General features: G+C 39.9%; 1 protein-coding gene across 3 annotated transcripts in view; it reads left to right on the top strand.

The window, feature by feature from the left end:
- The window catches only part of dph6 (diphthamine biosynthesis 6), a 111574-nt gene that overhangs the window by 50826 nt on the left and 34912 nt on the right, over positions 1-25836 (top strand). For all 3 annotated transcript variants that reach the window (XM_058398382.1, XM_058398381.1, XM_058398383.1), the window contains 5 exons: positions 14154-14227; positions 15048-15166; positions 24029-24090; positions 24301-24395; positions 24479-24572. In XM_058398382.1, the coding sequence (XP_058254365.1) occupies positions 14154-14227; positions 15048-15166; positions 24029-24090; positions 24301-24395; positions 24479-24572 (444 nt within the window). The remainder of the gene's footprint in view (positions 1-14153; positions 14228-15047; positions 15167-24028; positions 24091-24300; positions 24396-24478; positions 24573-25836) is intronic.

Below are 25836 nucleotides of genomic sequence, written 5' to 3'. Positions count from 1 at the left end.
ATCTGTGGACTTCTGCCTGCATATGATAAACACTAATTTCCTCTCTGCGTTTAGAGGAACAACACACGAGTCTCTGTTCACCCGTTCTGTTTAGGATTTTTATTTCAAGACAAATAGTTGAAGGAAAGAAAATAGGAAATTGTCTTTCTCATAGCGAGTTCTATCAGTTGCTGTAGAGCAATTTCACTTTCACTATAAGACACAACACAAAACTTCGCTTCCCTGTTAATAAGGTGTGAGGTTGGATTATATCACCCTCTCCTTATATCCAAACTAAGACGGTCAGATGGACTACCAAAAAATAATTTTTTTTCACGTACAAACGAGTTACTTTAGTTTTATGTACGCTCGTTTAACATCAGTGAGTTTGCTCCCACTATGTTTGCCTGTGTGCTGCATTTCAAGATGTTTTCCACTCAGCGTTCGCGAGTTGGAGTTTGATTTGTGGCAGAGGGGATGAAAAAAAAAACAAAAAAAAAAACCCCAGCCTCTACGATAATTAACTGTTGAATCACTCTCCCAGGAAAAGAGCAGTTTTAGCATCAAAAATGTGTTCTGTTTGGGAAGTGTGATATTTTGAAAGATCCATCCTAGCAGTTTGAAATAATTAGATGTTATTAAAATCTTTTGGGGAAATGACACTTGAACATAGATGAAAGAATATTTTTAGGTGGTGTACTGAAACACCCCTTTCGCTCGGTGTAGTGGGTGAAGTGTGTGAGGAAGACTCGCGTGAACTGTGATGCAACAGTGCCACCTATAGCTGCGTCCGACCCGCGCTACATGCAGCGTTGCTCTTTTATTTTCCCCCCTCCTTTTTTCCTAAAGAATTGCTTGTCCTTTTCAGAAATCAAAAGAAGGTATCATTTTCTTTGGCAGTATTGTTAATGGGGGGGGGCAGCATCTTTTTCAGCAGTGATGTTAATCGTGTGGTGACAATGTGGCCTTGCTCTCGTCCCTCCTCCTCTCGGTGGCTCTCAGGCTTTTGATGTGTGTAATCTGAGAGACACCACGCAGCCGGGCCGTGCACCGACGAGCCTGATCTCTGAACCTAGCTTTTAGACAGAGAGATAACAGTTTTGTCAGTGGAGAGATCTTTCATTTCTTTATGTGCGCGCTGATTTCAGGGATATGCCCAAGATTGATGTACTCTTTGCTTTAAGTGCGTGTCTAATAAATCAGCGGCCGAATTAAACGTCCACCGTGCCTCGTGATCCTCGTAAAAGGATTAAAAACTCTCGAGCAGGAGATACAAGAACGGAAATAAAAGATGATGTTTAACGTTTTTTTTTTTTTTTTTTGAGAAGCAGCGATATTGATACCGTAAGAGTGAATAAAGTTTCTTCCCAGTGATCAAAAGTCAACACATCACTGCAGGAGCTTCACAACATTACATGTGGCCATCCCAAATCCTCTGCTTGTGTGTGCACATCCTCATGCCTGTGTGTGTGTGTGTGTGTGTGTGTGTGTATCTGTAGGTCAAAGGTCAGGTCAGAGGTTCTCTGTCATATGATTTGTTAGCATCGCTTACCGCTTTAACTTGGTATATCACATACTGGTGCTGGAAACTCTTTAGGATTTTAATCAGGTTGAACATTTCACCCTCAGCACTTCCAGGGATTTAAGTGAGGCTACAAATAACATGGTGGGATAAAGAACATGTTGATCTTTGATATATAATAGCATACGTTTTTGCGGTTTGCCAATAAAAGGTAAAGGATATTTTTTTTTGTAGGTTCATGTCACGTCAAGGCCGTTCAACATGTTTTTAGGTACAAAAAATGCAGTGAAACGTACTCCATGTCAGCTCCAGCATTTTAAGTTATTTAATTCTATAAAAAATTAAAAAAAAAAGCCTGGAACTTTGTGGTTTATGTGTGGTTTAGCGTGCTCGCTGTCTTCTATGTAAAACATGAATTAATGACTTGGTCTCCATTTTGACTTCTATAAATCTGATTTAGACTCATACTACTAGACATTCTAGAAAATTCATATCCCTCTCTCGGCCATATTTCTTTTTTTGTTTTTTAAGAAAAGAGGATGATTATTTTGCTAGTTGATTTCCAGAGCCAGGATGTACCTGTGTCTTTTTTCTGTTCCTCTTCCCCCTCCACCATCTGACCTGTCATGAAAAGCCACAGAAGAGCAGCGCTCCGTCGCTTTGTAGGCGAACACTTCCTTCCGTCTGTGTGTATTAAAAACACAGGCGTTTTGGCTGAGCTAATCCTGGTGTTTAAGTGCACTCCTGGGCCCGAGCGGCCTCCATTATCGACATCATCAGACGAGCACTGGGCCTCCTGAGAGCAGGGTCCATCAGGCCGACCCAAAACACGCGTTTGTTTTTCCTCCTTTTACTCGTCTGTTCGTGTCTGGGCCTCGGCGCTAGGGGCTAACTTTTATCCGGAGCCTTCAGAAGGTTGGCGCTGGTGGAGCTCTCCCGCTGTGAGGCCGCAGGCCAGCGAGCTGTTGAGCCACGCTGATCGATTGTACGCCTGCACCGAGGTGTCCCGTGTGCTGTGCGCTAGTGTGGAAAAAATCCAAATCTAAACTCTTTGTGATTACTGTCACATTATTGCTGAAATGGTGCTGAGCTCGAAACAAAAAGGAGGACCTGTTAAGGAGGATGCATTGGATACAAAAACAAGCTGTTTAAAAGCTGAATAAAATGCGATCCGTAATACGTAAATGAAAACGAATGAATGGATATGTGTCAATCGGACAGCCTGTGAAGCAGAGTAAAGCCCAGATCCTCCCACGATATGAACATGCGTTTATAGCCATCATCTCCTGCGCATGCTGTTGTTTTCTGAATTTATCATGTTTCAACAGACAGAGTTGTTTCTGTAGTGTTAGGAATGGGTGAGGTTTCTGCTTGTTTTCCACATGCGGAAGGATAGCGGTGTGGCTCAGATAGTAGCCGCTCGCATTGTTTCATACCCAAGTGGAAGTGGTGGGACAGGATCTGTTCGACACACAGAGCCATTTCCTTAGCCATGATCAAACTCCCCCAAACAGTAGATAAAGAGCTTTGCCTACAGCCTTTGTAATTTGTATTTTTCTGCTCAATCTTGTTTAGTGATGATGGAGAGAGATAGGCCTTATCTCGGTTTGCTGACGGCATGAGCAGCCAACACCGCTTGAACACTGTTGAAACAGATTTTTTTTAGCCCCTTTTTATCAGTTGCGCTCGGCTATTAAGATGAGTTGTAGACATAGCTCGGAGTTATTTGCATCAGATCTCTGTAAGCCAGGTTTAGACTTTTTTTTTTTTTTTTTTTTTTTGCACCATTAGGCGATTGTGATTGAGCCACTGCAGCTTTCAGGCTGATACACTACAATCAATATGCAGGGGAAATGTGGAAGTCGGGATAAAGTAATCTGAAAGACCTTCCGAAATATCGTTGAATTTTGAGTTAATAGAAATTGCCCTCAGAGGCTCTCTTCACGTTATGAAAAAAAAAAATCTCGAGTTTTGTGTAATTATTGAAACATAGATAAACAAGTTTGAGTGCACATAGCAAGAGCAGCCAGTGCACTTTGCGGGAATGTGGGCTTACCAATAAAACGCTCAGACCTGGAGCCCGTCCAACAACAGCATAGTTTTACTAAGGCAGAAATAAAGAGGCTGTGAAGCTCCGAGAGCTTCAGATCACAGAGACATTCGCTTCCTTCATTAGTTCTTGGCTCGATCTGCTCTTCTCTCCTCACATGGAGTGTGAGCGATAGCTCTCAATCAGCTCCCACCGACTTCTCCTGCCCAAAAAAAAAAGAAAGAAAAAGGCACTGATGACTTTCAGTGTTTTGTTTTGGAAAGCATTCCCTGGGAGAAATATTTGTGGCAGACCCTACACCTCCTGCTGCTGAAGCCATAAGCAGCCTTACAAAAACAGAGTCTGGAGTCTGGACAGTGTGTCAAACCTGAGGCCTTGCTTTTTTTTCTGTCTGCTTAAGAAGAGAAGGGGGGGAGGAAGACTTCTGAGCTGCCGGAGCTGTTGACAGGGATTCTGAAGATGGATCTTTGTGCTGTTTTTTTTTTTCTTCCCTTCGGTATAATGAGTGATGAGTATTAATCAGGAAAGCATTTGGCCAGACCAAAGTTAAGCAGTATTGTTGTGGTGAGTGTTCAGACAGAGATGGATTCATTTTCATATTCTTCCTCTGTAAGAAGTGTGAGAAAGATACATGCCGGTTCCTACTTGTTTATGACTTTGCTTTAAGTCATGTCAGGACATGGGATGATTATTTTTCTCTTTCTGAGGAGATGTTATCTAACGACCGTTAGCATTTAATAGAGAAGTCCAGATAACTCACTTCTGAACTATGAAAGCATTTGTTGCTATAGGACTCCATTCCCTCAGCTCACACTTTTCCATGCATGTTAGTCTGGAAATACTTTTTTTTTTCCCGGCTACGGGAGCACGGTGAAACCCTGGCTTTGTGCTTGCTTTGGCCATGCACAGGTTCAACCCACCTCACGTCTGCCCCGTGTTTACGTAATAATATACATTTAAGAGGAAACTCGTGAAACGTTAATCTCTACACTTTTTAACCCTGATGATTTTCTACATTTTCCAGCTGTGCGGCATGGCATATTTATGCTCGAGCCTATCTGTGAAAACGGCCCTGTCAGTGTAAATGAATCACGGCTAGCCTCATGTGTGCACTGCAGGCTAGGAGACCTCAGACCTCTCAGCTCACATGTCTTCATTTCTAAAAAAGAAAAAAAAAAAAAGGAGGGAAGCAACAGTTTTGTGCGATGTAAGGTGTTGAAAGGTTCCTCTGTTCCTCCCACAGTGCTGTAACTTTCTCAGAGAGGTCATCATTGTTTTGTGGCTTGCGCGACCACAAAGTAAACTGTTATGGCTAGAACACAATGGTCAGTGTAAGCTATTGCTGTATATCACATTCCATAACACACAGAACCTGCCTGGCTTGTGTAATAGTGACTTCAATCTGAGATGTGCACATCACTGGGGAAGTGTACAGACATTTTACAGTGATTTCACCAGGAAAAGAGCATCTTAATATATGGGACCGCAATATCATTGACGAGAAATAAACACAAGTGTGGAATAAAGGTGTGATATGGTCACTAGTGATGGCCATTTGTAGTCGAGAAAGAAGAAAAAAAAAAGCATCTAATATTTAATTTACTTAGTGAAATTAAATTATATTATATATTTAGGAAAGAAATAATTAATTACGAAAATGATTTTATATATATATATATAAATATATATATATTATTTATTTATATATATATATATATATATATATATATATATATATATATATATATAATTAGATAAAAATATAGAAATAAATATATATATATATGTATATATATATATATATATATATATATATATATATATATATATATATATATATTTTTTTTTTTTTTTTTTCCATTTAAAAATTAAAAAAATAATAAATGATAAATAAACCTGGAACAAAGGTTTTACAGTTCAGGGAAAAAAAGTAAAATAAAAAGACAAGAAATGTTTAATATCTTCTCTGTTCCATATTCAAGAATCTGTACTATTTGTAGGTCACTATTTAAATGTAATATTATAAGTATGTCATTAACATTTGGACAAAAGGTCAGATTTTTCTTGAGTTTCATCTCTTCCACTGCAGCACATGTTCAGACGGCACCCTAATGGATTTGAGCTAACATGGATCATCAGGTTTTACACAAACTTGTGGAGTCCATGCCAGCTGGAGTGCACACTGTCATTAAAGAGGGACGTATTAAGAAATATTTTCGAAGATTCTGTTTTTCACTGAAGATGACGGTGATGATCTAATTTGTCTCGAAAAAGTGTATTTTAACAGACATTTTGACAAAGCTTAACAGATATACACACATATATATATATATATATATATATATATATATATATATATATATATATATATATATATATATATATAAATTCGGGAAATAAATTTTACATTTTCAAATGCATCCCTAATGAGCAAACCAGAGGTGACGTTGGTGAGGGAAAATTTCCTGAAACAACATTAGGAAGAAACCTTGAGAGGATCCAGACTGAATAGGGAAACCATCCTCATCTGGGTGACACCGGGAAAGTGTGATCATAAATAATTTCCTTTCTTTATCTGTCTACAAAAAGTGGTTAAAAGGTGCAGTTGTATAACCAGGAAAATGGATATGACGTCTATCTCCTGATTTTTCACTGATGGAGATTTCCACCGGTCTGAGACTTTTGGGTTCCGCTGTGTGTTTATAAGAGGTTACGACCTACGCAGTGCGATATATGCCTCAATTTAAAACCATTTGAGATTCTAGGAAAAAAAAAAAAGCATTAAATTTAATATTCTCTATAATCTTGTACAGATGTGGCAGGTTCATGTTAGCATTGTCTTGTTAAACATAAGCAAGAGCTGCAAATGGTCTGAAAAAGTATGTACTTTTTGTGTGTGTCTAATCTCACTAGAATAGTTGCAATAGTTGACACATGTGGCTTTGCTTGGGTCTGCCTGCCACCATTCCTGTACAAACTCATTCAGTGTCATTTTAAATAACTGCTTAATGAGGCAGACAAGCAACAGCCCCACCAGGGATCCATAGAATTTCAGGGCTACTTTACTAATTTATTAGGTGCTTACATAACGAGTGCACAATTACTTACAGGTTTGAAATGTATTATTGCAAGCCCTGTGGTAAAAGCGTTGGATTTTGACCTTGTCTGCCGCACAATCGGTCTAATACTGGCTGGTGTAGACCAGTAGAATACCAGTGTGACTTTTTAACTGTAGGATCTTTACTAAAAGTCATTCATAGTTGGTATTTGACCCTGAACACTGACCCATGATTCTCAGCTTGTGTAGTCTGTGCTGTAGTGTGTCACCTTGTCATGGGAGGATTCAGTCCTGTTAAGTAAAGGGCATTGGGGAAAAAAAAAAACAAGAGGGTCCTCATGCATCCAACAATGCCTCTCTGTGTACTTCAGACAGCACTGCTGTATTAAGAGTATGTGTGTGTGTGTGTGCGCGTGTGTGTCAGGCCCTGAAGGTGTTTGGGAAATTTTATGAAACACAATTTGTTTGACCTTACATGTATTGTCACAGAGGTCCTTCTATCCAGGCGGTTCTGTGCACGCAGGGAACCAATCCCATTACACACACGGCCTGAGCTGATATAATGGAAGGACCCATTAAAACCATGTCTCGCCTACTCATTCATTGATGGATGCAGTGGATACAGAAGAGGGTGGGGTTAAAGTGTGTGTGTGTGTGTGTGAGGCACGGTGAGAGTATGATGGTCTTATGTGCCCTTGAGCATACTGTCATTCAAGGCACTTTAATTAATTTCCTGCTTCTTCCTGCCTAGTCATGCTCAGTGAAAGGGGCAGTGTGTGTAACAGCATTAACAGGATGCTACGTGGAGCTTAAGCCTGGCTGAGTGTACATGACAATCTACAGCTGTCCACACGATACGATTTTGATTTATTAAGCAACGATTCGATATTTGATAATCTGCCGTGATTCAATATATTTAGAAACGGTAGAAGCAGACCTACTGTTAATTAGTGAACGATCACGGTATAGAGAAGGACTAGCTTAAAAGTATAACATTTATGGACAAATATTATTATTACAACAGTTTTTGCTTGTTGTTAATATTAATAATTATTTTCAATTAATTAGGCTTGGTGTGGAGTTGTTTGTAAGGGTTTGCACAAGCTAAACTGAACTAAAACATTTTTACTGGATTTGCAATTATTATTATTATTATTTATTTATTTTTTTTTTTTAAATAATATTTTATGCAATTTTATATGCAAATAAAAAATCTGCTATTAAAAAGGTCCAAAACCAAAGCCAAATGAGAAAAAAAAGTTGAGTTTCTTCTTAATTGAATGACTTATTTGTCTTAATTTATGGACTTATGATGAATTGCTTTTTTTCCTTCAAATGTAATATTTCTTTAGTTAATGCATTTAATATAAAATAATTTATAGAGTTTTAATTCTCAAAATCATTACATTTGTATGTGTGTTTGAAATACACGAGCTGTTTAAGCTCGACAGTGCAATCTGTATATAAAAGTGGAGTAACTCTTTACAGATTATATGATTTGAAGCCGGTCAGTAGAGGTTTATATTAATTAGTCGTCTTGGGGTGTAAATGAACTCGCTTAGAAACATAAGAAGGAGCTGAATTTAACAGATTTACATGAATAGCAAATTCCATAACCCTCTTATTATCCTTGGGGTCAATTTAATTCAATTTAAACTCTAAATATGTTTGATTTTTATTTTTGCTGTGTATTTAAAGACTTTTCCTAATTTAATAGAGTTTACCAGGTAAACATAAAATTATCATTATTATTAATATTATTATTATTATCATTATTATTATGATCATATCATATTTTCAGTGTCCTGTACACATTTTGTGGTGTCAGTGTTCCTTGGGGTCAGTTCGACCCCAGGCTGTATAAAACTAAAAATACATTATTCTGGGTGTTTTGGATAATATTGAGGTCACTATAACCACCAATTTTATAATCTTCAAGAACATTCCTCTGCTTTAGGGTCCTAACCTAGCATAGACATACCTGTGGTGTTGCAAGTTTACACGAGGGGAAAACATCATTTCTCAGAGACCCAGAGGAAAAGGCATGTTACTATCCCCGATAACAGAAATGGTGCTACTTTCCAAATGTTATAAATAACAAAAAACTGTAGTGAGAAATAAAATCAAACCATTAAAAACAACTTGAGATCAATCGGTGATATTTAGAAATCAGTGATATTTAGAAATTAATGAGATTTAGCAATAGAAATTCTGGGTGTTTAGGAGAATGGGGTGGTGTGGTGGGCTGGGGTTATGTTTTATTTAAAAAGCTATTTATGTATTTATATTCTGGCGGTTTACTCACCCCAATGGCAAAATTTTTTGATCTAGTTTGCTAAGTGAGGCTGACTGGGTCTGAATGTTTCTTGGTATTAATTCGAGTTGTTGCAGATATTTTATTAATCACGACCATTAGTTTGGCTTATGTTCCTATGTCTAGGCTACTGGGGGATAATCAGGACGGTTTTGAGGCCAGTCATAAACGCTGACCCAATTTTAGCCTAGTCTTAATTGAAATCTTCCAAGATTATCTGGTGATATGGAGCGTAGAAAATCGAATCTTAATCCTTAATCCTACTCACAAATCGTTCTCTAGTCCTGACCTCCTGATTCAATATATATTCAATATTTTTGGACTCATTCAATATTATTCAAGAATAATTGTGAGCGAAAGTGTTTATTTGTTTATTATTTTTGTTCGGAAGAATGGATATTGTCTCAAAGCCGCTTTACAGAAGTATAGAAGCATAGGAAAAAATTATAAAATTTATACTTAAGTTACTACTTTATCCTTAAGGAGCAAGCCTGAGGCGATGGTGTAAAGGAAAAACTCCCGGAGATGATATGAGGAAGAAACTTTGAGAGGCTCAGGCTAGGAAAGGGAACCCATCTTCATTTGGGTGACACTGGACAGTAAATATTGTAAATGTTGATACTGTATTATCAACTAGTACTTGAGGAACTTGAGGAACTAGTAGCTCAGTGTAGTTTAGTAAGAATGTTTGATGACGATAGATAGATAGATAGATAGATAGATAGATAGATAGATAGATAGATAGATAGATAGATAGATAGATAGATAGATAGATAGATAGATAGATGAGGGAAATTCTTGTGTTACAGTGGCATAGTCAGTTACAAGATACAACACACACACACACACACACGAAAATATAAAATTGAAAATTATAAGACTAAGAAAACCTTAAATATAGAATACGATACGTTAAATTATATGTAGCAATGCAGATATGAAACACAGTTGTGAATTTAACCATATTTATATCAGTATTTACAGTACACGTGCAAACTGGCAGTAGATAAAGAATATGAAGTACCTTGAGAGTCTAGAAAACAGTGTTAATGGTTGTAGTGCAGTGTGAGAGTGTTATGACCTGTCACACACAGGTGGACTATTATACAGTGTTACTGCAAAGGGTACGAATGACCTCCTGTATCATTCTCTGTAATTCTCACAAATCTGTGAAATCTGCCATCATATGTGGAGTTTTTGATATATCCAAAGGCTAAGATGCTAGAAATCTTGTAGTTTGGCTCCAGGCTTTAGATAACATTGTCTGAATGGCTGATGTTAGATATGAGTGTTTATAGTGTGTTACATCATTAAGTTCCTCGTTCTTACATTTGAACTGCTTATTTGCGTGCTGCATCATTAGCATCATTTATTTGAGTGTAAATTGGGTTTATATTGAGTATTTAAAAACAAATGATACTCATTGTGATTTAGAGGTTTATAAATATTTATTAGAAGTTTATTAAGTACAATGTGAATAAGATTCCTGTTTATTCAAAATGGTAAAATGTAATTATCATGATTTATCCCTCAATTGGTTAAATAGGTGTAATAAACATTTCTGATTGAAATGTTGTGTAAAATAATCATTTTATTACTTGAATAATTTCAGATTAACAAGTCTGGGTAAAAATGTGTTGCTCCCACGTCGGCTTGTATAGCCTATAAATCCTGCGCAACAAATTGGCCTGCGTGTAAATTGTCACTTTTCCCTCATTGCTTTGGGTAATTATTTCTCTTTTTGGAACACGTGCAAGCTTTAATCACTTAACATCTTTATCATCCAGCTCAGTGCGTTCATTTTTATGAAAGACGTTTGGGGCTTTGATTTAATGAATTTGACAATTAGCGAGTCGTGTTAATGAGTGTTAGGGGCTAAGGAGCTTCATTGACAGGGCTCTGGGCCTCAGAGCTCCGCTGCTCCCAGCTGCAATGCTTCATTTCTGCTTCTCCTGCCCAAAGCTTGAAAAATGAGCTGGAGAGAAGAGAGGACGAAAGATTAAAGGATGGCTTGCTTTAGAGTGCTAGTTCCTGCCACTTCATTATAGAGTAGCTGTGCTGCGCTATGGTAATATAGGGACAGGGGAAAAGAAACGACGCACTGGCCAGAACTAAATTTAAACACTGTGATTAGATGCTGTAATAGCTTTTAGGAGTCTGACATCATTTTTTTTTTCCCCCTTTTTTTCTTCTTCTGTAGAACTTATACTGTCAAAAATAATATAGGTCGATCGAGATTTCCAACTGTAGGGAATCAAAGTTTATGTTCGAACAGTGCCATGAATACAGAGAACGCTTCTGCAGTATCAATCCAGGCTGATTTATGCTCGCGCACTGCAGTTCCTCCGTCTTTCCTCCATAACGGTCGGGAAAGTATGTGTAAAATTTGTGAAATTTAAGAGGCTGAGATTGTGCGCCGTTATGGTAAAATAAGTAACCCTAGCCTCCTTCATTCTTGTCAGTCTCGCAGCGATGATTCGGACGGGATGAAAACAAAGAGGTCTCCAAAAATAACCTCTTGCTCGAGCTCCATCATACTCTGGTTTGTTTATAAATGGTCTAGGTCTCTTCGAACTCAAGAGTGGAAAGAAATGGGTGTGAGAACGTTTCAGGAGCGAGCAGAGAAGCGCTATTGTTATCAAGCGATATTCAATTTCTATTCATATCCACTTTCTAGTGAATATCCGAAATCTCACAGGTCACATGGTGTTTGTGTGTTTGTGGCAGTTGTGATTGCTAGTCCTTAACGCGGGCTCATCTGCATTCCCTGTAAAGCTTTTTTTGGTCTCGGTGGGAAACTTTTTGCTTGTTAATCACTTTTGACTGTGTGCCAGTATACAGTAGGGTTTCATCATTTGAACTATGTACAGGAAGGGAATGAAATCGGGTCTTTTTTGGTTAAAAATGGGAACATTACATCCATCGTGAGCCCACACTGACATAAATCATTGCTACTTTCCCACTGGAATACATCAGTATGACTTTAAGAGTCGTAACCTTGCTGCCTTACAGTACGGTTACAGTTTGCTGTGTCCCAAATCCAGTGCTTCACCCAGAAGTGCCCTTTTATTATATATATTAAGTTTAGCACTGCTCACTCCCTGACCTGTAAATTTTACTCTCTGTTACTGTGTAAGGCGTTGAAATATATGAATCCACTCCTCATCACTACTAGATAGACAGTACTCTTTTATTTTTTCATGGCTTAAAATACTGCCTATTAGGAGTGCGTGTCTGTAAACCCGTGGATCTCGCCAAACATTCACTTGCCCGTGTTGTAGCCAGGCCCGAGGCTGTAATGTCTCCATGTCCCTGACACACACATACACAAGCATACATATATATTCTTTATCTGATTAGCTGGCGTGTTTGTGTGGAAGGCAAGCGTCAGCCTCGGGCAGGGCATGGATTTCATTTAAAAAAGTATCAAAGGTTTACACGTTGCTCTTTTTAATCAGCATGTTTATCAGGCAGAGAAAAATTGCAGGAAGGACCACAGGGAGAGGGGAGGGTTATCTTAAGCACCAGTAGCCTGGGAAATTGATAATGGCTACAAGGTAATTTACTGCCAACTTGTGCATCCCTGCGCGTGGGGCTGCCCCCCATTCTAATTACAGCACATGTAATGTCCTAATGAAGCTGCGGGGTGGTGTGTGTGTGTATGTGTGTGTGTGTGTTTGTGTTTGTGTGTGCCTCGATGTTCCTGTAAACTGTCCTCTTTTTGCAGCTGAAAATGAACTCATCTCGGCGCTCGGTGGAAATCTCATCGTCCCGCCGGAGTGTGTGGTGGCTCAGAATTTATGGTCCGGCTCGAATAAAACGTTTAATCATTGTGGAAATGTTAATTGCGCACTAGCGCAGAGTCTAGGCTTCTATAGGAATGCAGCTGCTGTCTCCATGGCTTAAATCCTCCAAGCTCCAGCCGTGTACAGCAGCAGAGAGCTGACGCGTTGTCCGTTACAGGCAGCACTAAGGGGAAAGGGCGTTTGGGGAAGACGGTCACCGCTCAGAATACTCCTTGCATTGCCGGTGTGTAACGTTTAGTGGAAGCAACGCAGAAGGCCGGCTTTCTGCTGAGGGTCAGTGCTTCTTTCAGACTGTTGATAAGAACACTGCAGCTCTGAGAGGACAGGACGTAGGCCGAGTCTCCCCACCCTGCAGGGGACGTGAACGGAGTCAGGAAAACCCCGCTACCCCTTCCATATATAAACATCCCTCCTGCCTATCTGACAGAGGAAGAGACCTGCTATTGAGCTCTGTTATCTCTGGTTTAAAACCGGGTATCATTGTGCAAAGGAAGGAGAGTAAATATTGCTTTACCTCTATTGCTACTGTCTGCTTTTGATGTCATACTTCCTGCTTTTGTGATTGACAGCCGGTTCAGTGTGTAGCGTCTGTGAATACTGCAGTCATTATCAGAGCCCGAAAGGAACAGAAAGGCATCCATATTAACCTAAATTTTAATAGTATTCATTTTTACTTAACAGATTTATTATTTTCATGCATTCAGATACCTTTGTGCATTAGCGGTAGCATTACAATTTGCCTTTGTCTCCCATAAACTGGGTGTAATGAAACTGTTTTGCCTTCTTAAGCAAAGAATTTTTCTTTAATCTTTAGAGTTTGGGATTTTTTTATTTGGTTGTTGTTAAGTGCAAAACCTTTTCCCTTTAAATTAACCTATATGTTTCTTCATTGTCAAAAATAACAAAGGTCAAATTGCATCTCTGTGTCTGAATGTGATACAAACATTCTCTTATAACATCTTTATAACAACCTTTGTCTTGCTTATAAACAGTTATTACTTGATAGATCTGGACTAACTCTGTATTTCATAGAGCAGATACTGTAGAATTCTCAGACTGTACAGACCTCTGATTCTATACTGCACCTTTTTGCACAACCTTTTACTGCTTACTGTTTTTGTTCTTGGCCCAAGAATCCTCTGGTGATTGTGTTTTGAATTATTGCCTTGTTGCTGGACGTATCCATGTTACCCAAAGAGTAGGAAATAAAGTACAGTAGTATATGTGGGATTTTTATTCAGTCCCATTTTTGTTCAGCAACAAAAAAAGAATAAATATTAAATATTTTAAAAATGATCCCAAGTCGACGACTAAGCGTCAGTCCCTCTGGATCTGAGAGTCTGCCAAACACCACAGATATAACTGCTATCATGTATGCCTCCTTTAAATATGCAGTATTTTTCCTGTGTGTGTTTGCTGCTCAGGAAAAGGAGGGTGTCGAAGCCGTATCAGTAGGAGCCATTCTGTCTGACTACCAGAGAGTTCGAGTGGAAAATGTGTAAGTAAACCGCATCTTATTTCACCCTTTTCGCTCTTGAACCTGCAGCATCATGTGGACTCACATTAGTGAATTAAGCAAATGACTCTGCATGTGAAATCTGATGAGAGATCACCTCTGCATGATAATCAGCCTCAACATACATGTCTCCTAGCTTTACCTTACAACCACAGCAAGACCTGTCACTCTGTTCTCTCTCTCTCTCTCTCTCTCTCTCTCTCTCTCTCTCTCACTCCCCCCCTCGGTCTCACCCCCCCCACTGTCTCTCTCTCTCTCTCACTCTTATTCTCTCTTCTTCTACCTCCCTTCCTCTCTCTCTCTCTCTCTCTCTCTCTCTCTCTCTCGCGTGCGCTCTCTCTCTTTGTATCAGCTCATAGTTCTGTCAGTCAGCCATTGTTTCTGCGCTTACTTCCTCAGGGTAAACAGACAGCTCTGTAGCTGTGAGCTCAGGTTACCTAACCTGTCTCCATTCCTGAGAGGAAGGACGCCATGAGGGCGGCTGTGTCGTTCTAATTGCACTCTTAACTCTCACTCAGGCCTCGCTGCCATTCAAGGGGCGTCCGCGTATGTGCTACATGAGCATGGCAGTGGCGCGCTGCCCGGGTGAAGAAAAAGTGCTAATCGCCTTTGAAGTAGTTTAGTTTGTCATAGGTTCCTCCCTGAATACAGCTCACTTTTCTGTCTCCGCCGTCCTGTCTCCACTGATTATTCTTTGTTGTTGTTTTTTTTTTTCTCTCTCTCTCTCTCTCTCTCCCTCTCCCTCTCTCTCTCTCTGTTTGTCTCCCTGTTGTTTTCTGTTTCTGTTTCTGTCGTGATGCAGGTGCTCCAGGTTGCAACTCCAGCCTCTGGCGTATTTGTGGCGCCGTGAGCAAGCTGATCTGCTCAGTGAGATGATCTCCTCTGGCCTTCAGGCCTTCGTCATCAAGGTGGCGGCGTACGGTGGGTGATGAGTTCCAGATTCAAACTGCAGGGCTGTAGAAGTGTGGAGCCGGTCCTGAGTCTGCTCAAATAATCAATCAGAGCTCAGCAGAAGCGTTGACGTGTTAGCCAGGGAGCAAAGCAGTGAAGTGAAACACAATGGGAGGAGATAAGACGCGAATTCTTGGCAGTTGATGCATGATCATAGATGAGTGCTTGCACATTAATGAAAGCCCTTAGTAATTTCACGCTTCTTTATTGTTTGGAAGCTGAGGTGTGTGCTTCTTTTTTTTTTTTTTTTTCTTGAGAAGAGTTGGTGCATACCTCAGAGCTCGCAGGGCGTGTAGATCAGATTAAAATCTTGTATGTCTCATTTAAGCCGTTAAATGACAGGGTGATGGAGGCGAGGTTAGTGTCTTGTCACCTGTTCTCTTGCTCCATGCTCTGCCTTTAGGCCAGATCCATATCAGGTTGCTTGCTCAGAACTGGTGTGAGAGAGAGAGAGAGAGAGAGAGAGAGAAAAAAAACTTTTCTGTTGCGGCTAGTTCTTGGTTTGAGGGTATTATGTGTATCGCTTGACAGGGGAAATGATGGATGATAATTAGGTTGCAAATAGTTCTTTTATTTTTGAGCTACTTGTAGCCATAAATCACGATCACAACAGTATTTATGTGCTCTTATGAGTCTGTTGTCAGTTAGTCACAAATTGAAAAGGCAAACAAGCAGATTGTCAATCTTTTTTTTTTTCCCCCTAAATCAGATATTTAATTTGTTCTTGACCTACAGGATCCACATTTAAAATTTGTGACAAAAGACTAGCTGTAAGAAAGAGGACACTATTCAGAGCTTTTCTTCAGCTCAGGTAGGTTTTTATGTATATATGTAGCAGAGATCTAATGCCTGTTTACTGTTAAGAGTAAAGAATGGCATTCACCTGTCCCTAATCCCTCTCCCAAGTTCTCCGAGGTGGATCCGTTTTGTTCCATTCTAGTGCTTTGAGAGCCTTTTTTTTTTTTTTACATCTGTTAAAGTGGATAACTCTGTGCTTTGATATGTGTGATGGCACTGTGCCGTGTTTCAACCTTCCGGCGTGAACTCAAAGTAGGAGCAGAAGAGGGGTAATTATGCTGATGAGATTGTTTTGGTTTTGCTCCTGAGCACAAAGGCTCTTTGTGAGTATGTGTATGTGTGTGTGTGCGTGCGTGAGTGTGTGTGTTTGCGGGAATGTCGAAATCACCCAACACGAGAAGCTTTCCAATTCTGCCCCAAGCCACACACATGCCCTCCTCACCTCACTCTCTGACAAAACAGGCTCCTAAAAGCAGATTCCCTGCATTTCTGGAAGCTCATAATTAGAAAGGAAAACTAGCAGAACTGACTTTGTGTGAGTTCTCACGTCGACTACAGGTAGATGAGTGAGATGTTTTCAGCGCTGACTCCTCACCTGGCCTCTGGGCGTCTGTAATTACAAATGAGAGAGAGTGGAATGGTCTCACAGTGCCGCGGGGCCATCAGGCCCTGCTGCTATAATTGTAGCCTTCAACAGAGCGTGCTGAAGCAGCTAGGCGTGTTGTGTGCGGATATCAGGTGACAGAAAGGCGTTTCTGCAGTGCGCCCAGACCACAGGTAGAAATAAAGAATCCTCCTTTCTCGTTTCAGGAGTGAGGGTGGGATGTGACATGACAAACGCCAGCTATGCGCTCGACGCCGATGTCGACCGGAGGCTTGTCTGTGAAAGCAGCCGGTGGACGCAGGTTACGTGCAAGTCATAACACAAATTAAGAAGAGGCGTTGGCGTGCTGTAGGAAGACAGACTCGGCTGATACGCCGTCTTTCTGAGACAGCTGCCCACACGCGTCGTCAGCATGCGATCAGGAAACCTGTCAGTGCGTCAAAGCCTCATCAGTGCTTTTTATCCGCAGCCATGCAGATAACCTGGGCGGCCTTCGTACATTTTCACTCACAGTCCCCGTGCTTGAAAAAAAAACGCCGGTAATTGGCTTGACAAACTGGCAGCATCAAACCCATCATGTAATTAGTTAATTGCTAGGTTTGTGGAGGTGAAGATTCCCAGATGCTGCGTTGTCTCTGGTAGTTAATTGGCTGTGTGCAAGAGAAAGATTTCCCTTCACTTTTTTTTCTGCCTCCTGATTTTGACATGATCTCAATTGATGCTGCATTGATTTTTTTTATTTTTTTTTATTAAACAGTTAGCGCAGAACAAAACACATTTCAGCCTATCAACTTATATTAGAAAATGATTATATACTTGAGACCTAAAATAAAACTGAGGTACACTCTACACTACACATACCACTCTGTAGCTTTCCAGATGGCTGTGGTGGTACCATCAAGGGACCAAAAGTTTGTGGACACACTATCAAACCCATGTGTTATCGCTGGACGTCCTATTTCAGATCTAGTCCACCCTTTGTGTTTATAGTAACCTGCACTCTTTTGGGAAGGGTTCTTTCTAGATTTTGGAGAGTTTGCTCGTTCAGCTACAAGAGCATTAGGTGCAGGTCTAGGATACAGTCTGTGTTCTTGTTCATCCATAAAGTGTTCAGTGGAGTTGAGGTCAGGGCTCAGGACACTTCAGCTCTTCCAGTCCATCCTCGGCAAACCTTGTTTGCATGGAGCTCACTTTTTGTACCCAGGGACATTATCGTGCTTGGAGAGGTTTGGGTCTCTTAGCTCCAATGGAGAGAAATCTTAATGCTACAGTATATCATGTACACAAGTTGGGGCACTGATGACTGGTGACATTCTAATTTCCTCATCAGTCAACCCAAACATATAGGTTTTATTTACATTTACAGCATTTGGCAGACACCCTTATCCAGAGCAACTTAAAATTTATCTTATTTGCATTACTGAGCAACTGAGGGTTAAGGGCCTTGCTCAGGGGCCCAGCAGTGGCAGCTTGGCGGACCTGGGGTTCAAACCTTCTGATCAGTCCAACACCTTAACCACTAAGCTTATATCATGCATTTCTGTCATGATACTTCAAGCAGGATCATAGGCTAGCTAGTGAATTTTTTTAAATCATTAAGCACCTTAAATGTCATTACACTCAAACAAATCATATATAGAATGGCAAGTAAGGTAAATATATATATATTGTTCATGTAAGTAATCATTTGAGAGCTAAAATAACAAGCTACTTAATTGTAAACGAAGCTGTCTAAGAATTCGTCCGCCATTTTTTCCAGTAGTGGAAAATTTGCCCTCCCTGTTTTTTTGCAGTGAATTCTGGGATGATTTTTTAGAGAGCGAACATTCCAGTGCACCTTAAAATGTCTGACTCTCTGATCAGGGCTCTGACTACTGAGCTAAGGAGGTGATTGAGACGCATCCCTATACAATTTTGTGCTTTCCAACTATATGGCAGCAGTTTAGAGAAGAACCACATATGGGTGTGATGGCCCAGTGTTCGCATACTTTTGGCAATATATAGTATCTTTTACACAAAAATGTGTGTATAGTGTATGTTTACGTAATTAAAATGCCTTTACAGATTAAAAAATACACACTACAGTTCCCTGGTTCTGGTACGACCACAGCAAAGGAAAAGCGTCTTTCTGGGAGCGCAGAGCTTCCTAAAAGCTGATGCCAGCCGCTTTCTAATCAGCGAGAGGACTTTCACACTGTCATTGATGTGTGAGTGGATCCAGCCAAATTACTCTGAAGAAAAGGATCATAATTTGCTGTTGACGTTTGTGGGACAAGCAACAGTAAAAAGCAGTGATGGGAACAATTAAAGTAGCATTAGCTGAGCAAAATGACAGTAAATGGAGAAGTGCGCCCTCAGGTTGTTCAAGTTAACCTTGACCTGGGTCAAACCAGCCGCAGGTCCTGCTAAGATTCTCAGCTCAGTGCCACAACAGAAGCGGGGGATTAGTCACTAGCCGGACTTGTCCGGTAATCTTTTGGAAATTGCCGTATAGCCTTTCTGAGCTAAGAATCTGCATTCAGACAGATTTTGGATTTTAAGCTGCAAGCTTTAATTTCTAAATGCACCACTTTTATTGTTACTGTTTGCTCTATGTTTTCAGTGTTTTTTTAGAGGTTTGAATTAGACTTAACCAGCAGGGATTACGTCCTTTTAGTTCAGCAAGATAAGCATCAGATGAGGTTATAATTGCATGCGTGTTCTTTATTTCATTCATTGGATAAAAAAAGATTATATCCTTGATGTGTCGGAATTGTAGTCATTATGTGTCTGTGATTCTGCGAAGAGCCTTTGAATTTCAGATAAGAGCTCGGGCAAATTTTCAGATATACCTTAATCTTCATCTTGTGTCTCTACCTGCTGTCTCCCCTCTTACCTAGTCAGTCTCTCTCTCTCTCTCTCTCTCTTTATGAGATGGGCTGATGATAAAGAGTTATTGTTTTCACTAGTCTTTGAGAGCATTATACTAAGAATGAACAAGCTCAGCTCCAATTTTTTTTAAAAACACATTTAAAAAGCTAAAGTGTTACACATCATGAATCCAATTTTCCTTGCTTTTCTCTCTGAAAGTAGGGATTAAATCTGAGCTGTCAGCCTACAGATCTGCGTGAGGCTGATACTCACCGCTCCGACGCTATCTGGAATCTCGCAGGCTTTCATTTGGTGCACTATAGCAGCGGAGCAGATTCTTAGCAGATTTAGATTCAATTAAAAAAATGTCGCCAAAGAAGGGCCTTTGTGAAGAGGGTTAATTATAGCTGTGTGTATTTGTTTGCAATCCAAGAAAATAAGAAAATGATCTGAAGTGATAGAAATTATTGCTGTGGACCTAAGCCTGGACTTCTTTATTCTTTATTCTTCTTTTGGAAATATTTTATTTTATTTTATTTTATTTTATTTTACTATTTATTTTATTACATTTGTTATTTTATTTTATTTTGCAACAGGGTTCATTTGTAGTCTCTAGTATTTCTATCTATATTCTTTATGTTTTCTTATAAATTAGTATCCAATGCAAATGAATAGTGATATTTAATGTTTGTAAGTCTGGAAAGTGAAGCTAAATGTAACCTTGAGTGCTGCCATCAATGTTAAATCTTTTTTTTTCCCCTTCCTAAATTCCATTTGCTACAACCTACTATTGTCTACACTCAAATTCGCACCATAAAAGTCAAATTGGAACCTCTTTCACTAGAGTTCTGCAAACAGCGACGCTTTAGAGTCCATTTCAGTGCAGCTCAATATGCTGGTTTGAAAGTTCACTGACTTTAATTGCTGTTTTATAGGCTCCTGGCTGAAAGCCTTTTAGAGCCAGGCCGTTTCTTTTGGGTTTCACTGGAGTGCTGTCTGTCTGAAGTGCACCGAGGCTGCGCTGCTGGCAGATGAATTGAAGTGGGCTTATTTGCGTTTAATGTGGCATAATGGGCTGAGGTAATTGGCTTCAGGTCAGGTAATAACAGGTACAGAGGAGAAAGAGCAAAGCAGTGCGAACCTCACATGAAAGGAACAGGAGAATGGAGATGTATACAGTAGATCACCGAGCACATTAGCCTGACTTTCTCCGATTGGCAGTTATGTTGTGTTCAGTGAACTTTAACGATACAGCACTCGGTCAGAATTTTTTATTTTTTAAAACTTTTTGTGTTGGTCAGTTCTTGCCCTCCTTGAGATCTAAGAACTGCCGCAACTAGATGCTCACCTTGAAACAATGGTACACGGCTAAAATCCCTAAATGGCAACATGATAAAGGTCCATATAACTGATTACATGACTGAACAATGACAACATCCACCTTTACACGTTTGAACAGTAATCATTAAGTTGTGGTTTGTTTCAGACTGACAGTTCATGATACAAGTTATGATTAGCGCCATGGACATGGATTCACAGCTGATTTGAATTTTACACCAGGAAACACTTTAGCATTCTCGAACACATTCTCGAGTTTGAGACATCGCTCTGCTAATCTGCCAGTCCCTCCAGTAAGTCGCAAGAAATGAACACAAAATCAAGCGATATTCAAAGGAGCTTGGGGTTTTGGAAAATGACACAGATTTGAGCCTGTTGACATCATCATAACAGACATTCAGCCCTCTTACATTCATGAGTACAGCTATCACAGAATGTCTATTCACTGGTGGAAGTTTAATAGAAGAGTCCTTCGCAAGCATTTTACAAAAACAAGCCGCACAAAATCAAGCATTTTGGCCACAACAGTAAAAAACAACCCTCCTGTGAATAAGTGGTTTAGGAGAGAGAGGGTAAATAAAGTCTGTGAAATCCTTCTCTTTCTGTACCCATGTCTCCTCATGTAGCTAACGTTTGGTCTGGTGAGCTGTCTTCAGCTAAATTACTGTCGTAAATGCATGTGATTGGGGAAGCAGTGGCCGAGGATCTGCTACAGGAGTCCAGTTGGTTTAGAACTTGGACTTCTTGCCTGTTTTTTATTCACTGATCAGCTTTGCTGTAACCGTTTTTGTAATTGCCGATACGTAACTTAATGCTGATCCGACTGTTCTTGTGTTTTTTATGTACCGTTAATCACAATCGCAGGTCTTTGTTAAATTCTTAAAGCAGTACTATTTTTAATCAAATCAAATTGGAATTTTATTTATGACATGGAGTGAAATGCTTTTTATGTAAAATCGAGATAATGTCATGATTCAAAAGAGTATTAAAATTGAATTGAAAATAAAATAAGATCAAATGTAAAGAGAATAATAAAGAAATGAAATCCGCTGTATAATAAAGTGGGAATCTGCACAAGGTAAAATATGGGAAAGTATGGCACGTTAGTACAGTGACTGAAATGTTGATAAGAATAAACTGAATATGAATACGATACTGTTAAGTGCGATGGGTGTGCCGTTATAGTGCGTTTTTTATAGCACAGAAGTGAACTGTTTCTTGTTCATGCTTTGTACCATGGGTGATGAGATCACAACATTCACAAACAAAGAAGTCTTTTGAAAAAGTCTGGCTTTTTAAATGGAAGGTACTGGTTTGGATAATTGTTCAAATTATTGTTTCTTAGCAGAAAAGTCCCCAGAGCTCCCCAGTTCTCACTTTGGCATGAACTCAGCATTAGACTTCATGAACATAAAGCGATTTGCAGCTGTTGAGCAAATTACAGTTAGCTTGATGGCATCATGCAGGAGGTTGTGTTAACAGATAAACGCTGTGAAAAAAAAATAAAATAAAAAAGTGGAAAATTAGTTGAGTTTAAGACTACTGGGTGAGGATATTGGGAATTGGACCCCTCTTGGGAAAATCATGGTGGTTGTGTTATCTGTTCAACTGCATTACTGTCAATTACTTCACCCCGTATTTAAGTGGCTTTTAAATCACATTAGTAGCAGTGAATATCAGTGAATCTCGCATCATGTTTTATTTAAGGGAACGATCCTAATGAACATATTAAAAAAAGCCACCCCGCGTAGCAAAATGAAGCCAATCATCAAAACTTGTTAAAAGGGCATGTCTAATTAAAAAGGTTATTGAATTTTAATGGTGTTCCCCTTATTACCTTTGTGCGGGGTTAAGATGAGAGAGGAAGAGGAGATTAGATATTCTCATACTAATTACGAGCGGAGTGCCTCAGGGGTACGTTAGAGGACCCTGCTCCTTTTCCCCTGTTGGCGCTCTGCTGGTTTTCCTGCAGCGCTGCAGAGTGCTAGAAGTTTCGACTTTGGTAGTACCCTGCCTAATGCAAGCATTTCCCCCCAGAGCGTAGAGTCTGAGTCTGATCTCACAGCAAGGAGGCATCATCATCATTATCGTCATTATCGTCATCTTTTTCTCTCTCTGCACTTCAGTTTACTCTGATGGAATGCAACCTTTATAGTGGAGTTCAAAATCTGTTTTCTAGTTTGGTGTGGCCTATGAAAATATTTACACCCAGTTTTACTAAAAGATTGCTAAATGAAACACAAGGTGTCAGAGGCAAAAGTGTACTATACGTATGCTAAGCTTTCTTTGTAAGTTGTAAGGACAAGACGAAACATTTTGTGTGTGTGTCTTAGGGTGTCATTGTGTGTGTGTGTGTGTGTGTGTCTGTGGAGTGTGTTCACGGTGTGTATGTGTGTGTTCTGTGTGTCTTTGTGTCTCTGTGGTGTGTGTGTGTTTGTGTGTATAGATGTCAGATATCTGTTTGTGCTTTGATGGAAGTGCTGTAGCTGGCTTGCGCTTTCCCGGGCAGTAGATACTGGCGTGAAGCGCACATGTGTTTGTTTATCAGTCCGGACGACTTGTTTACAACAAAAGGGAGATGAGAACCAGGCAGGATGGTTGCACGCTGAGCACATGAGCTGGACAGAACATCTCAGTTTTAAGAACAGATTATTATGGTTCTAATTTAACACAACAGCATCAAGTTAACACTCAGATGCTTTATGGGCCTGCTGGATAAAGAGCCGCTGATGAAACTGCACAATAGATGAACATGGAACAGTCATGATTTCATTTCAGAGGTATTTCAGTCGCTCCATGCATTGATCATTCTCTCTCACTCTCTCTCTCTCTCTCTCTCTCTCTCTCTCTGCTATTCTGCTGTTTATTGAGCACATGTGTGATCCCTGACTCATTTGCCTGTGCCATATTTAAAGGGGGGGAATACAAATAAACAGGATCTCTCCCCGATTAGGCTCTCAGTGGAACCAGGCAGCAAATGCACTTCTCAGCGAGATTGAAAGCCGTTAACCTTACCCAGAGAGATCTGTGTACACAATTTGCAAAGTCAAATAAATAGTAGCTGGAGCCAAGTTGTGTGTGTGTGTGTGTGTGTGTGTGTGTGTGTGTGTATGTGTGCTTTGTGTATGAGAGAGTGTTGTAGAGAGAAGCTGGGAGAGTGAGAGACAGACAGAGTCAACGCAAGCGTTTTCTTGCTGTCATTTTCAATCACTGTGCTTTGTCTGTGATTTATATGTTGGCAGGTCTGGATCCTGGAACACATTTAGCAAAGACTCTGGCTGAGATGGAACCCTATCTGCATCAGGTCAGCGCCTTTACACACACACACACACACACAAAAAGATATTTACATAACCGTCCACAAATGATGTTTATCATCCCTTTATCTGGATGCCATGCGCTGGTCACACTCACTTCACATTGATTTTTATCAGTATTTTTTTTAATCCTTGTTGATTTTGTCATTTGAAGTCCTGAGATAATGTGGTTTTATTGTACGATTTGTTTTAAACAGCTTTCGAAGAAGTACGGCGTGCATATCTGTGGCGAAGGCGGCGAGTATGAGACCTTCACCACTGACTGTCCCCTATTCAAGAAAAGGATAGTCATGTGAGTCACACACACACACACACACGGCTTTAAATTACAAAAAATGTGTATTCAGCTTTGTGATAATGTTTATGTTCTTGCAGTGATGCAGTGGAGACGATTATCCATTCAAACGACGCCTTTGCCCCAGTCGCATACCTGAGATTTACACAGATGCACACAGAAGACAAAACTACAGTGAGTGATGCCTTACATGAGAATTTCCTTAAAGTAGGATCCATACAGCAAATTTTCTTTCAATAGTCTATTTGACTGGGCACTTGGATTTCATCTAAAACATCTTCACCCAAAAAATCCAAAACTCATGTGGTGGATGCAGCTCCTTCTACCTAGGAGTCGAATCAGAAGTCAATCAAGAATGCTTTTTATTGTCATTTGGACCAAACATAGCTGATGCAGTACATACTGAAATGTAATACCGTTCCTCTAGGAACCCCTGGTGCTACATGCATTTTGTAGTATTCTGTGCTGTTTGGGGCAGTGGTTTTTTCAAGTGGTTAAGGCTCTGGGTCGTTGATCGGAGGATCAGGGTTCAAGCCCCAGAACCACCAAGCTCCACTGTAGGGCAATTGAGCAAGGCCTTTAACCCTTCCTCCTCCAGGGGTGCTGTATCATAGCTGCCCCTGTGCTCTGACCTCAACTTCCTCAGCTGGTATACGCGAAGAAAAGAATTCCACTGTGCTGTAATGCATGTGTGGCGATAATAAAGGCTTCAGTTCTTCTTTTTCTTCTTCTTCTAAAGACACAGAACTACATACAACGACACAGAACTACATACAACGACACAGAACTAAGTGCTGAAAAGTAAAATAAACCTATACGCAGAAAGTGCATGTGTACAACCTTGTGCAAACAGTACAAGACAACAGACAGTGCAAACAGACAGTACAATACTCTACATGACAAATACATAAAATAAGGCTGAAGAGTGTACAGTCTGTGTGCTTCAGGTTAGATAAGGGCGGTGTCAAGGGTGTTGTTCTGTACCGTAGAGCTTTGCAGGGGTTAAGGTTTGACGTATCGGAGAAATAAATTCTATCGTCCTGGATTTTTGGTTCTTTTGCAAGAAAATTTAAATTCAATTCAGTTTTATTTGTAATAGATCTTTTAACAATGTGCATTGCCTTAAAGCTTTATGGATTAAAAGATTCAAAGATATCTGGAATAAAAACTCTTTGGCTTCAATAAAGAGCCCAAATCTTATTGTATATACACTACCGCTCAAAAGTTTGGGATCACTCAAAAATTTGTATTGTTTTCCAAGGAAACACACACAAAATTAGTCTGAATAGAAAATATAGCAAAAGAACAGGACATGCTGAAATGTCAGAGTTAGAAATAATGATTTTGATGGAAATGATGAATGTTTTTCTTCAAACTTTGCCTTCATGAAAAAAACCCCACACCTTTTGCAGCAGTTACAGCCTGGGCATTCTAGCTG

Source organism: Hemibagrus wyckioides, linkage group LG09, assembly GCF_019097595.1.
Source record: "Hemibagrus wyckioides isolate EC202008001 linkage group LG09, SWU_Hwy_1.0, whole genome shotgun sequence".
Classification (NCBI taxonomy): Eukaryota; Metazoa; Chordata; class Actinopteri; order Siluriformes; family Bagridae; genus Hemibagrus; species Hemibagrus wyckioides.
This window is presented reverse-complemented; position numbering and strand designations above follow the sequence as displayed.